This window comes from Gossypium arboreum, chromosome 6 (genome assembly GCF_025698485.1).
Source record: "Gossypium arboreum isolate Shixiya-1 chromosome 6, ASM2569848v2, whole genome shotgun sequence".
NCBI lineage: Eukaryota > Viridiplantae > Streptophyta > Magnoliopsida > Malvales > Malvaceae > Gossypium > Gossypium arboreum.
The window spans coordinates 122,427,396-122,445,206 of NC_069075.1; the positions used below are offsets into that span (position 1 = coordinate 122,427,396).

The 17,811-nt window shown below is 37.3% G+C and overlaps 1 protein-coding gene across 1 annotated transcript; it reads right to left on the reverse strand.

Moving 5' to 3' along the window:
• Positions 1 to 1,158: 1,158 nt before the first annotated feature.
• On the reverse strand, positions 1,159 to 2,718 carry LOC108471824 (uncharacterized). The gene is made up of 2 exons (XM_017773383.1): positions 2,239 to 2,718; positions 1,159 to 1,509 (listed from the first exon to the last, which is right to left on the reverse strand). The coding sequence occupies exons 1-2, from the start codon at positions 2,716 to 2,718 to the stop codon at positions 1,159 to 1,161; spliced, it is 831 nt and encodes a 276-aa protein (XP_017628872.1).
• Positions 2,719 to 17,811: the final 15,093 nt, after the last annotated feature.

The following is a 17,811-nucleotide window of genomic DNA, read 5'->3' on the forward strand; positions in this document are numbered from 1 at the left end:
CAGATGCTTCTTTTAAATGACCTCGAATCAGCTTTACCTTTCCTTTGATATCAGAAACCAATTCTGGCCCCAGAACTCGCTGCTCACCCAGCTCAGTCCAACATGTAAGAGTACGACACCTACGACCATACAATGCCTCGTACGGTGCCATTTGAATACTGGACTGATAGTTGTTGTTGTAAGCGAACTCTGCTAATGGCAAGTAGTCTTCCACCTGCCTCAAAAATCAATTACACATCACCCTAACATGTCCTCCAGTATCTAAATTACCCTCTCTGACTGACCGTCTATCTGAAGATGGAACACAGTACTGAAGTCCAACCTTGTACCCAGAGCCTCGTGTAATTTCTTTCAGAATCGAGATGTGGATCTAGGATCTCTGTCTAAAATGATAGAAACTGGTGCCCCATGCAGTCTCACAATTTTAGCCACATACAACTTGGCCAACTTTTGTAGCGAATAATTATTGCGGACTGGTATAAAATGGGCAGATTTCGTCAGTCTGTCTATGATAACCCACACCGAATACTTCCTAGTAGGCGTCAAGGGTAGCCCACTCACAAAATCCATGGTTGCCCTTTCCCACTTCCAGAGTGGAATCTTAACTGGTTGCAATAACCCAAAAGGCAACTGATGCTCAGCTTTAACTTGCTAGCAAGTCAGGTACTTACTCACGTATTTGGTAACTTCGTGTTTCAATCCAGGCCACCAATATAGCTTACGAAGATCTCGGTATAACTTATTTCCACCAGGATACATAGCATATGGACTACTATGTGCGTCCTACAGTATAGGTTGCCTCACATCAGTATCCCTCGGTATACAAACTCTTCCACGAAAACATAGTACTCCCTCATTATTCAGCCCAAAATCTATAGTCTTTCCATTTTCAACTAATCGAAAAAGAGGAACCAATGACTCATCCAACAACTGTTTCTCTTTAATTTGATCAGTCCAGGTCGATCTCACTTGAAGCTCAGCCAATAAGCTTCCATCATCAAATAGGCTGAGACGAGCAAACATTTCTCTTAAATTAGATACAACCCTACGGCTCAATGCGTCAGCTACCATGTTAGCCTAACCAGGGTGTTACTCAATTGAACAGTCATAATCCTTAAGTAACTCTATCCACCTGCATTGCCTAAGGTTCAACTCCTTCTAAGTAAGTAGGTACTTGAGGCTTTTTTGATCTGTGTAAATAATAAACTTCTTGTCGTATAAGTAATGCCTCCAGATCTTCAGTGCAAAAACCACTGCAGCTAACTCCAAGTCATGAGTGGGGTAATTCGCCTTGTAAGGCTTAAGCTGACAAAACGCGTAAGCAACCATTTTACCCTCTTGCATCAACACATTAGCCAATCTAATGTGCGACGCATCACTGTAGACAGTGAATTCCTTCCCAGACTCTAGTTGTATTAAAACAGGAGCCTCGGTCAGAACTTTCTTTAGTTTCTCAAAACTCTCCTGCTGCTTATCAGTCCAATTAAACGGTACCCTTTTACGCAGTAACTTAGTCAGAGGTACAGCAATCAATGAAAACCCCTCAACAAAACATCTATAATACCCAGCTAGACCCAGAAAGCTTCGAATCTAAGATATCATCTTTGGTGGTTTGCAATCCAATACGGCTTCAATTTTTTGAGGATCAACCCTAATCCCCTCGGCAGACACCACATGACCCAGAAATGTCAATTCTCGAAGCCAGGACTCACACTAGCTGAACTTTTCGTATAGCTACTTTTCCCTCAGAATTTGCAAGACAACTCGAAGATGTGCATTATGATCCTCCTCGGTTCTCAAATACACCAAGATATCATATATAAAGACAACTACAAACCGGTCCAGATAGGGTTGGAACACCTGATTCATTAGGTCCATAACGGCTGCTGGTGTATTCGTCAACCCAAATGGCATCACTAGAAACTCGTGGTGACCATAACGAGTCCTTAACACAGTCTTATACAAGTCAGCCTCTTTAACCTTTACTTGATGGTACTCAGATTGAAGATCTATCTTAGAGAAAACTGAAGCTCCACGCAGCTGGTCAAACAGATCATCAATCCTCTGTAAAAGGTACTTGTTCTTGATAGTCAATTTGTTCAGTTGACGATAATCGATGCACATGTGCATGAATCCATCTTTCTTCTTCACGAATAACACTGGTGCTCCCCATGGGGACACACTCGGTCAAATGAATCCTCGATCCCGTAGCTCTTGAATTTGAGCTTTTAACTCTACCAGTTCCTTCGGTGCTATCTTATAAGGGGCGATGGACACCAGAGCTATTCCAGGTAGGAGCTCAATACCGAATTCAACCTCATAGTTTGGAGGCAACCCAGGAAGCTCTTCAGGAAATACATCCAGAAACTCCTTAACAGTTCTGACATATCCAACAAAAGGACCTTTAGAATTAGAAATGCTGACATAAGCTAAAAACGTCTCGCAACCCTTGCGAACCAGTTTCTCAGCCCTTAACATTAAAATTACGTTAGACATATAATGTCTTCGCTCCCCTATCACAGTCACCTCCTCAGCCTCAGTAGACCTCAACACCATATGCTTACTAGTGCAATCAAATTTCGCACGGCGTTTCCCTAGCCAATCCATGCCCAATATAATATCAAATTCTCCAAACGACAGTTCCATCAAATCCACCAGAAAGACAACCCCTTGGGCCTCTAGGGGCACGTCTCTGAATAGCTTATTCACCCTAACCATTGTCCCAATGGACTCAACATAGTCATTTGACTAATAGTATTTTCAAACTGAATACCCAGCGTCCCAGACACAACACATAAAAAAAAGAGTGTGTAGACCCATTGTCAATTAAAGTAGTGTATGGTACATTATAAATCAGGAACGTACCAGTTACGATGTCAGGGGCGTCACCATCCTCTCGACAACGAGCAGCATAGACCAAGGCTGGCTGTCTCACTTCAATGTTATCAACACTTCTGCCCGGTGCTCTACGACCTCGTCCCAAACATTTCCACCCCTAGGCTGTCCACGGCCTCTGGGTGGCTGCTGACCACCTCTCCCTGACTAAACATGACCGTGACCTGCAGCTTGCATCTGAACAGGCCTCTGAGTACAATTTTTAACCTGATGATCCATGGACCCACACCAGAAGCATGCCCCAATTCGTTTCCAACACTCACCCTAGTGAGCTCTTCCACAATCAGCGCAAGGCTGCGGTCTTACAGTAATAACAGGAACTGCTTGGACTGGCCCATCAAATATGGCCCTATTTATAGGCGTTCTAGAAGAATCTGAGAGTCCAAAATCCCTCTTATTTCTGGCCCTATCTTTCTCGTAGTTTTGGCGTTCAGAGTGCTTCACATCCTCAACAATTTTTGCTTTCTCAACCAAGGTAGCAAAGTCTCTCTCCCTCTGCGGAGCTATTAGCACACGTAACTCATCCCAGAGTCCATCCTCAAAATGCACACAATGTTCATACTCAATTGCGACTATCCCGCGAGCATACCGACTCAGCCGCAGAAACTCTGCCTCATACTCTGCCACAATCTTATTCCACTGAGTCAAGTTCAGAAATTCCTTCCTTCGGGTGTCCACAGAACTTGTGCCCGCATACTTCCCTGAAAAGGCCATTTTAAAGAAATCCCATGTCAAACAGCCGGCCTGTGTACCCTCTTTCACGGTGAGCCACCATTGGTAGGCCTTATCTCACAGTAAAGACACTGCTCCTTTTAATTTTTGCTCCACCGTATAGTCAAGGTCGTCTATTATCTGCTCGGTAGCCACCAACCAATACGCTGCCACATTTGGGGCTACACCAGAAACACTCTTAAAGATTTCCGCTCCATTATACCGGAGTCGCTCAAAAATTGACCTCGGCCCACTGATCCAGTACTCGCTCCAGTAACCCTTTCAAGAACACGTAGCATTGCTTGGGATAGAGCGTCATCCCCAACTGCTCAGTCATGAGACCATGTCTTAGTTACTGGTGAGGCTGGTGCCTCCTTAGTAGGCATGTGACCTGATGCTGAAGACCCAGCACGAGCACTTCCTCGACCTCTATCGCGGCCTCGTATACCCCTTTCACGAGTACCTTTTGTGCTCATTTTCATTACGAATTATCTGTTTAAAAGTCTTATGCATCAGTTTATAATTTTCGTAATTATTAACAACGTATTATGAACAGTTGCAATTGGGGTTTGTTTCCGTAGAACAGAATCTTACTACAGTCTTCAGTCTTCTATAGTCTCAACTTACTCTAACTAAAGAGTTTCAGTGTAGTCCTACTACCTATAGTAGTCCCTCAGTAATACATTTCAGTCTATAACAGTAAACAGTGTCAGAAAACTTACAGATTTGGTGCCAGGGACTTAGTGTGCCACATTTCCAATCACAACGTTTAAAACTAAAATTTTTAAAAACTCATTCCATAGCCAAATTTTGCAAACCTGACTTTGATACCACTAAATGTAACACCCTAAAACCGGCCTAAACAATATGGCCAAATCTGGGGTGTCACATCAAGGAGCTTTTTGTAGATAGGACTTATTGTTAAGAATTCGAAATTAAGTTAAAACCCATTTTAGTTTTTATTGCTTTAGAATATTCGACAAATTAAGTTGTTCCTAATTGAAATCAATTTGTCTAAACAATTGTCATATTTATCTCTATTGATTCCTTAAACTGAGTAAAATCGCGGAAGCTTTTTAAAAAAAACCTTGAAGTTTAAAATGCGTATTTTCCTTGAAAACAATTATTATTTTGAAAACTCATCTTTCCCTAGTCTAGTAGTTTAAGGTATGAAATCAAAGCCCAAATAAAAGTTAAAACCACAAATGACCTTATTACATAACCAGAAACCCAATATGAAATTTAAATAAATAAGGTCAAAGTAGAACATCAGCAACTGTGTGGCCACCTCCGAGTCTTTCGCAGCACTAAATCGTCTAAGGCTTGGAATTACCTGCATAATTGAAAAGAGAGGGTGAGTTTACGAAAACTCAGTGTGTAATCCCCTATCAGTCAAACAGTAAACAATGCACGCAGTAATAGTCTGGGTCCGAGCCCTATTCAGTATCAGTACAGTTTGGGCTTTAGCCCTATATAGTAATAGTATGGGCCTAAGACCAATTTAGTATCAGTACAGTGCAGTCATGTTACCCACCCCAATCCAACCAACACTCCATGTGGGGATGAAATCAACTCACCCAGCCATCACACCAATATTGCAAAAAGTCGCTAACAAAGAACGCAAAGAATGTCGCTAATAACGAAGAACGTTGCAAAGCCACCAGAGCTGTAATTACGTGGCAAAGCCACTAATACAGTACTTCTTCCAAATCAGGAACCCATCCCCATGCAATATGTCGTGTCATAAATATTACGTGTATGCAGTATGCCATACTTAAAACCAGTCAGATAAATGCCATACACACATCAATTAACCTACCACTAGGGGTATAATGGTCATTTCACCCGTTTAGGGTAAAACAGTAGTTTCTCTCCTCAGGCATAGTTCGGTTATTTAAAAAACTTTGGGGTCTCGATACAGTTAATGACCCTTAAAAAGGTCTATAGTAGTCTCGAACGACTCAGATAACCAATGTGGCCAAAATAGTGTAAATTTGCCAAGGCCCATTACTTGGCCCAAGTGGGCCCACATGCTCGTGTGGCCCATTTAGCCCAAATTTAGTCGCGACTACGCAATCACCATAGCCCACTCTATTGTTTGTCACTCACCGTAAATTTTAACTGTGTGGGGCCCACACGACCCATCTCGACCCAACGAGACCCATAACGGCCCAAGCCAACAATAACTTTCGTGGCAGCCTCTATTGTCTGTTGTCCATGATTGTGTGCTTGGCTTACCCCATGAGCGTTCGCATGCTCGTGAAGCCACAAATGCCAAAGTTTCGGCTTTTCGGCTTTCACCGATTCACAGTAACATAGTGGTGTGAATACACACATTCACACACCTTTATCCAATGTCTTGACAGTACTGAAATTAGGTGTACGATTTCACACCTGTTTAGCGAGAAGCAGATTATCCCACGTGCGATCAACCTAAAATCCATCAATGCATATTTGTCAATTTCCTAATCAAAAGGGTTCATAAGTATTTCATCTCAAACCAACACTTACCATACACCCTTGATGATTATAGCTTTGTCTATTATGCTAATCAGATGACAACTACACCCTTTTCTGCCCTGAAGCAGAGTTAACCAATAGAATCCATTAGCATCGAGCGAATAAACAGAAGGCTAATGGATATTCGGCCAAAATAAGGCCACTTACCCCAGTTACCAATTGAATGCCAAAAAAGGGATTTGAACGCCTACGAACATTTGGGAACCCAAACATATGAGAAGGTTCAAAGAGCCAGTAACTTTAAACTGAATCATTCGACTTCATTAGAGAAAAATGATACAAAAAGAATCAAGAATGGGGTCAAAAAGAAAGAAATACTTACCCAAGATCAACTGATAGAAATGGTAGAATGAAGAAACAATCAGTCACTAGTCCGAGCCTAGATGCCTTAACAGACGTAAACCCAAGGTAATAAGAAGGGAGAAGAATGGGTAGAAACCATAATCGATAAAGTAACACTTACCTCTAAAATCTATTGAAAGAAAGGGAGAAGGAGGTAAAGAAGATTCGGCTACATTAAAAGGAACATGATTTGAAAGGAAGTCAGTATGGGTATTCGGCTTCAGAGAAAAAGAAGAGACGAAGGAAGTGCACAATGCTCAATCAGCCCTAAAGAAGAAGGGTTAAGATACCACTTGAATACATGGCCAAAGCAAAATGAGAAATGAAGGAGTTTCACCCATATACCATGAAACCCAAAAGAAAGAATTAAAGCTGCCAAAACCCGAGGTATAGAAATCGGAATTGTCCTATAGTTAGCTAACACCAAAAATCAGCATCCAAAGCCTATAGCCGATTTCCCTTATGCGACTAGGGTCCTCAAACGACGCTAACTCCCCCCCACAAGACTTCAAATTCGGCACAACAACCTGCACACCTTAATCTCCTTATTCCTCTCCCCAAAACTCTCCCCAATCCTCTCCACGATTTCCTCCTTGATATCCTCCACCTATCACTCCATCACTCACCTATTAGAATTTAACTGCAACAAAACCACTAGCCGAACCAAGTTGTAAAATAAATACCTCATTTTTGCTATGTCAACGCTTCAACCTCAGACCTCAAGGTTACTCTACACGCCACCTTGCCACCACACCACAGGCTCACTTGTGACATAAATCTACCACATTTATTTATAAAGCCCATGTGCCAGTATCCAGATTTTTTTAAGAGCAAAATAAAAAATTCTTCAAAAGCTGAAGCTTGAACCCAAGATTTCCTAGACATTCCCAAACACACCCAAATCACCTAGCCATTAAAGTAAACATGGAATTTATACCAAATCATGAAAAATTACAGACCTTATATTTTTAGGGCATTACAGGATAACACACCTCATTTATATAAATTTATATATTCATACTCAAAATCCACTCAAAACATTCACAATGTCCCTTATAAGGTTATACGAGACCTTAAAACATGCTTAGAAGAAGTTTAGGACTAAACCGATAACATTTGCAACCTTTGGGAAACATAGAAAAATTTCAAACATTTAAGGGTCACACGCTCGTGTGAACAGGCCTGTACCTCACACGGCTATTAGACACGCCTGTGTCACAGGCCGTGAAAAAACAGGGCATACATATTGACTTGGACCACACGGCCGAGGACACGCCCTTATGCCATGGCCGTAGGAAAACTGGAGAGGTTACTGACTTGGGTCACACGGCCGACCACACGCCCAAGTGCCAGCTCATGTGCCATACACGGCTTGTAGACACGCCCGTGTGTCTAGGCTGTGTCAAAATTGTAGGGTATGCTGACTTAATTCGAAAGGGTACCCTAGAGGACACATGGCCATGTAACATGACCGTGTGTCACAAACGACTGAGTCACACGCCCGTGTCTCTACCGGTGTGGACAAAAATAGGTCCTTTGTAAAGCCAATTTGCCACCCTCATCTCATACACACTTAGCCATCAAATGGTATCAATTCAACACATATATAGGTAGCCAAGGCATGCCATTTCACACACATATCATACCATCTATCATCAATCAATTCAACTACTAAATTCCATATTCAAAACATACCAAATCAATATGCCACAATCATCAATCTCACATAACTCTCAAATAAATTTTCTCATCTTTTTATCAACCAATTCATGCTTCTCAAACTTATCAATTCATCATCCTCAAATCATACCAAAATATACCAAATTCCAAGCAATAATACCACAACATATAACTATCCAAAAGAGCATCCATACAACCATTCCAATCAAGCCAGCACTTAGGACATTATATATACATCACATATATCATTTATCAAACATATAATTCAAGCCAACTTAAATGGCCATATTCCAACATTTACAAGCCAAATCTCATGGCTATAATCACAACACAAAACATACCAAGATAACACTAGCCTATACATGCCATATACCATATATACAAAGCTTCAAAAGTACCACCGAGATGATCGATAGTGTGATGATGTTTCCCGACGAACTCCGAGTCCGAGCTAGCTGTGATAATCTATAAAACATGGAAAGAACACACAAAGTAAGCTTTAAAAGCTTAGTAAACAATATACAAATAAATGTACCACATGAATCACAACATTTCCATCAATAGGAAAAATACAAGTAAACGCATATAGATACAAAAACCTTTCTCAATGAATACATATTCCAATTCACCTATAATTTCATCAACCATTTCTCTTTCCAATTCTCATATGAATATCATACATACCTGAGTCGTTTAACTCATTAATACATTCTTTCTCAACTTGTATTTGCCCGTTGAACCATTCAAAATCGTTAAGGATACTCGAAATCACATAAAGCTCGTACAATACCATCTCCTAGATATGGTCTTACATGTTATCACATATCGATGCCACTGTCCTAGACAGGGTCTTACACAAAATCAATTAACGATGCTAATGTCCCAGACATGGTCTTACATGTAATCACATCTTGGTAACCTAATGTCATGACATCTATATCCTAAACTATTCCTAAGGTTCGTGCGGGAGTTTTGGATATCGTAACTCTGTCGATTCTTGCTCGTAATTGCTTGATCAAAATTTATTGCAATTCAATCATAATAAAACATATATAATTTAGTCTAAAGACGTTTATTTGCATATGAACTTACCTCGTAGTCAGAATAGAGGGACCAGATCGACTATTCAATAACTTTCGATTTCCCCCGATCTAAATCTTATTTCTTTCGTTCTTGATCTATATACATTCAAAATTAACTCTTTTATTCATCAATACATTCAGTTTCATCCAAAACTCACAATTTGGGACATTTTGCACATTAACTCCTATAATTTCACATTTTCTCAATTTAGTTCATATTTCATAAAAACACAATTTACAACAATTTCAACTAAACCTAAGCTAGCCAAATATCTATAGGCTCCATAACAGCCCATATTTATCAATATTTCACACATTTAACCACACATTTTACACTTTTCACAAATTAGTCCCTTTTATGAAATTTCACTGAAAATCACTTTACAAAACATGTATATTAAACACCAAGCTTGCATAATTCATCGTCAAACATCATAAAAATCATGGATTCATCAATGGAATTTTTCAAAATCACTAAGAATTTCAAAAATTAGGGTACGGGCTAGCTAGAACACTAAGCAACGATCACAAAAATGTAGAAATCATCAAAAATCAAGAAAAGAACATACCTTAATCGAACATTCAAATGACCGAACCCTAGCCTTCTTGTTTCTCAAGAAAATCAGTTGAAGATGATGAAATGAAACAAATTTTAATTTTGTTTTACTTAATAATATGCTTATTTACTAATTTCCAATTTTAACCTTTAATAAAACCATATAAAATCACCTAATATATGTCCATTTACGTCCATTCCCACTATCAATGGGCTAATAACGTCATAAGGGGCTTTGGTTTAATAAACCATAGCAAATAGGCACCTTTATCATATAGAATGCAACTTTTACATTTTACGGGATTAAGTCTTTTTTTTTCAAATTAACCATTTAAAACGATAAAATTAGCTTACGAAATTTTCACACATATATATTCACATGCTAAAAACACCAAAAATTAATATTAAAATAATATTACAACCTCGAATTTGTGTTTCCAAAACCACTATTCCGATTTAGTTAAAACTGGGCTGTTACAGGTTGGAAATTAACTTAGTTAGGAACCAATTAGATAAACTAGTTTGATATATATAATGCAGGATTCTCATTTATGTTTCTCTCGAAAACTATAGGCCATTAAGAAGGACAAATTCTAGAGTTTGTAAGACTTGTTAAGTTCCACGAAGTCGGAGAGGTCATATTTATATGTGTGGGAAAGGTTTTGTAAAATGGTTCTTCTCTCTTGAAAATGTTACTATTTGATTCTTTATCTTTAGTCCAATAACTTCTTTTCCTCATTAGCTAGGAGCTAAGGTTCTTAGTTTAATTAGTAATCATTCCATCTTTGGGTAAGTATTACAGCTCTGCATGTTGGGTGTTTTGAAAGAGTAAGTATGTATGTGGTATGTAAATAGTAAAACTTTAAGTAAATAGATTTGCATGAGGTTGTTAGTGATTGAGATGATAAGTAATTTGTATGTATAAGAGTTGTAATGGTGAATTTATGTTATTTAAGCACCTGTTGCTGCTTGATTGAGAGGGATGATTGAGTTTGGAGTTTCAAACTACTGTAAGTGAGTATCAGGTGAGTCTCTATGTTGACTCTTCTATGTGAAATGTTCAAGTAGAAACATATAGATATATAGATATATGGGATAATGATGTCTATAGTAATTGGTAAGAGCATGAATATAATAAAGATGAGATGTGTGTTGTGATGATATGTATAAAGCTCTATTTAAAAGAATGATGGTTGGTAAGCATGCAGGTAAGGTATGATATATGAGTTGTAAGAACTAGCAAAAATGTGTACAGATCTGGGTAAGTGAATTCCAAGTAAATGTCCCTTTGTGTTGCCTCTGGTAGGGTAGTTATATTGCTAACCAGATTGGCAGGTTACAATATGAGAAAAAGAGTAAGACCATGAGGTTGAGACCCATGGAATCTTATTATGATATGAAGACACTAATGGTGTAGCCTTTAGTAAGAGAAAGTGTAACACCCCTTACCCGTATTCAACGTAGGAACAGGGTACGAGGCATTTTCGGACATAAAATCACATAATCATACAAATCGAGACATGAATTTGCGTCCAAATTTAAAACTTTTCATTCACATGCATAACATCCCTTATAAGGGCCCTCGAGGCCTAAAACATACATTGGGTGTGGTTCGGGACTAAACCGAGAACTTTCGGAACTTTCATATAAGTACATATTGGTACTAACTCATAGCAAATTCTCATATTTCCTCATCGTTGTCTTACTTATCAAACTACTCACTAAATTACCCGTTGAACACTTGGAATACTATCGGATACACGGAAAGCTTGCACATAGTGCTTCATACGTAGCCACATGCTACCTCATATCACATATCACACATTGCTCACTCTCGAGCTAATCACCGGCCTGTTCAAACAAGCTGACAGTCAAGATGTAACTACACGGGCTGCTCATACAAGCTGATAGTCAAGACGTAACTACACGGGTTGCTCACACAAGCTGACAGGTACCCACAACACATGTCGGGCTACCCAGCCATTGGTAGAACGTACAAGACCAGCACCTGGATTCACATAGTCACATATACACATAATCTCATGAGCTCATAATGACATAGTTCCTAATGACATGTCACATGTATCGTAAACTATTCCTAAGGTTCAAACTGGATTTTCTTGACGTCTCATCATTGTCGAACTCGTTCATAATGTCATTCTTATTGACCATAGTATCATTCATACACTCATTGTAACAATTAAACATAGAAATTCATACATTAATTAAGCATTAAAACATGATACAACATTGCATTATTTATACATGAACTTACCTCGACACTAAAATGGAAAAAGGGACCTAACCGTCAATTTCTCATTTTTTCCCGATTCTAGGTCCGAACATCTAACAGCCCAGTTTTAGCTAAATCAAAACAATGGTTTTAGAACCACAAATCTAAAGTTTTAGAAATATTTTAATATTATTTTTGGTGTTTACAACATGTTAATTGATATGTGTGAAAATTTGGTAATTTAATTTTACCGTTTGTATGCTTAATTTGATAAAAAGGACTTAATCACGTAAAATGTAAAAGTGGCATTCTATTTGTTAAAGTATTTATTTGCTATGATTAATTAAATGTGAGGTCCTTATGATGCGATTAGACCATAGTTAGTGGATAATGACATAAATGGTCATCCATTATTTGATTTTATAATGTTATCATTAATGGCATTAAAGTAACTTTGTAAATAATGTTATCAAATTAAACAAAAACATTTTGTTGTTCATCTTTTCACCACCATTGTCAAAAATAACAAAGATAAGAAACCATTTTGAAGCTTTTAGGTTCGGCACTTTGAAGTTTAAATTGAGGTATGGATTTTTTTCTGTTTTTGATGATTTTTATGTTTTGAGATTGCTGCTTCGAATACTAGCTAGCCCATGCTTGAATTTTTGAATTTGTTGATGTATTCATGATTTGCCATTAATGATAGCTTGATGTTTTTGTTGTCTGATGATGAAAAATAAATATTTGTTGATAGATTATTATGTTTAATTAAGTGATTTTTGATAAAAATGCTTATTTAGGATTAAAGTCAAAATGTGAAATAAATGAAATTAATGGGCTGTTAGGGACCTAAGGAATATTCGGCCAAACATCGGTTAAATGAAATTTTGAGTATTTTGTGTTGTTTTGAAATAAGGACTAAATTGTGAATATATGAAAAGTTAAGGGCTAAAAGGTAAAATGCCCTTTATGTGTTTTTGGATGAAATTGAATGAATATATAACTAAATAAGTTAAATTTGTATTAATTTAGATGAAGAAAAGAAGAAATCAGATTTAGATCGGGGGATGTCGAAAGTTGTTGAATAGTCGTTCTGGTCCGTTCGTTTTCGTCCGAGGAAAGTTCATAAGTAAATAAATGTTATTAAATTCAAATGTATATATATTATATGTGCCGAATGGAATTGAGCATGGAAAGATTTGTTTCGAGCTTGAATTGATTGAATTACGACGTCCGAAAGCCCCGTACGAACTATAGGAATAGTATAGGATACATATGTCATGACATTAGGACTTCCGAGGTGTGATTTTGTGTAAGACCATGTCTGGGACATTGGCATCAATATAAGATTACGTGTAAGACCATTTCTGGGACATTGGCATCCTATATGATTCGTGTAAGACCCTGTCTTGGACAGAGGCATCGATAACTGAAAACATGTAAGACCGTATCTGGGATATGACATTGTACGAGTTTATTTGATTTTCGTGTATCCTTTATGATTCTGAATGGTTCAACGGGCAATGTCAAAAGGAGTCCGAATGTGAATTTGAGCTAAATGATTTAGGTACGTATAGATTTTATTTGTTCATTGAAAAATAAGGTAAGTGTGGATACTTAATGTGATCATATGAACTACATGAGAAATGTGATTATATATGTGTATGGAATTAATTAGATTTGGCTATTTCGAAATGAATTGTGAATATTTCGAAATGAATTGTGAATGTTCTTGTGTTGATTTATTTGCTTATGGCTTACTAAGTTGTCCAAGCTTACTTTGTGTGTTTATTTGTTGTTTTATAGATATATAAAGCTAGCTTGAGCTCAGGGATCGTCAAGGATTATCATCACACTATCAATCTCTATTTCGGTACTTTGAAGCTTGTACTTTTGATATATGGCATGTATAGGCTAGTTTTGATATGTTTGGTTTTGAATTTGTGTATATATATAGCCATACAAAAAAATGGCTTGATCATAATGTTAATGCTTGTGTGTATTCGGTCATGCCTTAAGCTTATTTTGGAAGTATGTTTCATGGTAAATATGCTTGTAATGTTGGTTATATGATTTGGCAATGAGTAATGGTAAGTATGATCTATAATCGGCTTTATAGTTAGCTCATTTTGGAAGTATGAAAAGTGGTATAATTTGGCTTGGTAATAAGGTAAAATGATGAATATATATATTTGATTGTGTATTGGTTGTGTTGCTTCAGTTTGTAATGGAAAAATATACACATATATTATGCTTGAATGGTTGGGTTTTTAGGTACGATTCATGATGGAAAATGATGATTATATTTCGAGTATGTTTGATGGACATTTGAATAGCTATAAGTGACATAGTCATTTTGATATTATAATTTTGAGATAGTATGTTAAGCTTAAGATTGAAAAATGGAAATGGTATGAATTTTCGAATGTTGTATTGATGACCGAATAGATGGTTGTTTGAATGGCTGGCATATGAGGTTTAAATATGATAATTTGTATGCGAAATAGGTATGCTTGAATCGTCAATTGTGCTTAATTGATAAACATTACTATGATAAAATGGGTAAAAATTTTATAGGTTAATTTGCTAGCTGAATAGATGATGAGATGAATGGCTAAGTATATGAAATTTGGATCGGTTTTGAGCATGTGAATTGGGTGTAATATGATTCGCCTATTTGTGACCGAATATGGTTAATAATATTAATATGTTGAAATTTTAAAGCATGAACTGCTTATGTATTATAAGCAGTAAATCATGTTTGATTTTTAGTTGGTTAAGTGGTTCATATGTGCGAATGTGATTTATATTATTGAGCTGCTAGTTACTATTCGAGTTTTAAAAAAAATTTGTGATTAAGTTAATATAATTTTGTGTATTATTAAAATTAAAAGACTGTTCTGAGTTGTGTTTTGGTCTATAATGCCTCGTAACCTTAATCTGGCGATAGATATGAGTTAGGGGTGTTACATTTGATTGGTATCAGAGCTAAGATTTAGTGGTTCTAAGACTAACGTAGCACGTGTGAGTCTAGCTATACATGCCATATTTGTAAACTGCGATAGTGTGATGATTCCTGACCATTAAAATGTGTTTTTTTATAGTAAATAGATCCCGATCGAGCCGTAGCCAATGACGTGGAAAGTAATGCACCCATTCCCATTCAAGGGGCAGTGCAATATGATTCTAGACTTGTTACGAGTAGCCAGGAGGGAGAGGCAAAACAAGACTTCTTCCAAATGATGAATGAGTGGTTCACTCAGTATATTAGAACTAATCTGGCTACTCCACAACCTCTGCCCCCATCTAATCCTCCACATGTCCTTGTCATGCCACAAGTCCGTTTGATAAAATTAGAAAATATGGGGTTGAAGAGTTCCGTGCTACTACTAATGATAATGTTGAGAGAGCTGAATTCTAGCTCGAGAATATGATACGAGTGTTTGACAAAATGTCATGTACTCCTAATGAATGTCTTAAATGTGCTATTTTACTTCTGAGAGATACGACGTAACATTGGTGGAAAACGTTGATATCTGTGGTTCCAAAAGAACAAGTCACTTGGGAGTTCTTTCAGATCAAGTTTAGAAAGAAGTACATCAGTCAGAGATTCATAGATCAGAAATGCAAAGAGTTTCTTGAACTGAAACAGGGCCGTATGTCTGTTACGGAATACGAATGAAAATTTGTGAGATTAAGTCAATATGCATGAGAATATGTTATGACTGAAGCTATAATGTGTAAAAGATTTAAAGATTGTTTAAATGAAGATATTAAGCTGTTAGTTGGGATTCTAGAAATAAAAGAGTTTGTGATACTCGTCGAGCAAGCATGCAAAGCTGAAGAACTCGAGCAAGAGAAAAGAAAAGTTGATTTTGAAGCTAGAGATTCGTGAAAAAGATCATCAAGTAAGTCATTTTAGTCGGCATCCAAGAAGTTTAGAGATGACCTTAGCCGTTCAAAGGCTCTTACGGGTTATTCTAGACGTGATCGAGACAGACCACCTGTGAGTTCGAAACCAACCTCAGTAGCTAGTGTTGGTAACATCAGGCCAAACTGACCTGAGTGCAGACATTGTGGTAAACAACATCCCGATAAATGTAAATTGAATGATCGAGCCTGTTTCAAATGTGGATCATTGGATCACTTCATTCGTGAACGGCCTTAGTTGGTTGAGCAAGAGATGGTGTAGAATACGAGGCCGAGTAACACCGCAGCTCGAGGTAGACCACCCAAAAACACGGGTAATGTGAGTAGTAGCCAGAGGAGAACTAAAGACGCTATTGTTAGATCTCAGGCTCGCGCACCTTCTAGAGCTTATGCTATTCGCGCTCGTGAAGAAATTTCATCTCCAGTACTTTCACTCTCTATGATACTAGTGTAATTGCATTGATAGATCCAGGATCGACTCATTCTTATGTATGTGAAACTTTAGTATCCACTTTGCCTGTAGAGTCTACAAAATTTGTGATTAGAGTATCAAACCCCTTAGTCCGGTGTGTTTTGGTTGTTAAAGTTGCAAGAATTTTTCGTTGATGATTCATGATTTTTGTTTTTTGTCCGGTTTGATGTTGTTGCCATTCGACGAATTTGATATAATTCTAGGTATGGATTGGTTAACATTGCATGATGCTATTGTAAATTGCAAAAGGAAGACGATTAATTTGATATGCCATAATAATGAGATTATATAGATTAAATCAGATGATTTAAATAGTTTACTGGCAATAATTTCTTCGATGTTAACTCAGAAATATATAAGAAAGGGTTATGAAGCTTACATTGCCTATGTGCTCGAATTTGAAGTGATCGAAAAGAAGATTGAATCAGTACCAGTTGTGTGCAAATATCTGGATGTGTTTCTTGAAGAGTTACTGGGTTTGCTGCCGATCCGAGAGATAGAGTTTGGTATTGAGTTAATGCTGGGAAAAACTCTGATATCAATAGCTCTGCACAGAATGGCACCAACTGAATTAAAAGAGTTGAAAGCTCAGTTGCAAGAGTTGACAGATAGAGGTTTTGCACGGCCTAGTTCTTCTCCCTGGGGTGCACCGGTTTTGTTTGTGAAAAAGAAAGACAGAATTCTGAGAATGTGCATCGACTATCGATAGCTCAATAAAGCAACTACTAAGAATAAATACCCTCTGCCACGAATAGATGATTTTTTTGATCAGTTGAAAGGGACTATAGTGTTTTCAAAGATAGATTTGAGATTAGGTTACTATCAGTTGCGAGTTAAAGGCTCCAATGTGCCGAAAACTGCATTTCGAACGAGGTACTGTAACAACCTAGTTTTAGCTAAATCAAAATAGTGGTTTTGGGATCACAAATCCTAGTTGTAAAATTATTTTAATATTATTTTTGGTGTCACAACATGTGATTATATATGTGTGACAATTTCGTGAGCTAATTTTATCGTTTAATAGTTCAATTTGAGAAAAAGGACTTAATCGCGTAAAATGCAAAAGTGGCATTCTATAAGTTAAAGTTGTTAATTGACCTTGGCTTTTTAATATGATGGCCTCAATTGGTAATTAGACCATAATTAAGGTTAATGGAAAATTTTGGACAACCATTAAGTAATTGTTATGTTATATTAGTAAGGTTAATTTTGGTATTTAATAAATAATGATGATATTAATAAAACAAAACATAAAAAAATATGGCATTCATCTTTCTTGTTAGCTGAATATTGAAGGACAAGAAAGCTAGGGATTTGGTTTTAATTCGGTCACTTTGAATCTTGATTAAGGTACGATTTGAGCTCGCTTTTTGATAATTTCTACGCTTTT

Coding starts and splice junctions, on each gene's coding strand:
- LOC108471824 (XM_017773383.1), bottom strand. CDS start 2,718: ATGGTTAGGGTGAATAAGCTATTCAGAGACGTGCCCCTAGAGGCCCAA. Junction 1,510..2,238: donor AGATAGCACCGAAGGAACTG/GTAGAGTTAAAA, acceptor CCTCTGACTAAG/TTACTGCGTAAAAGGGTACC.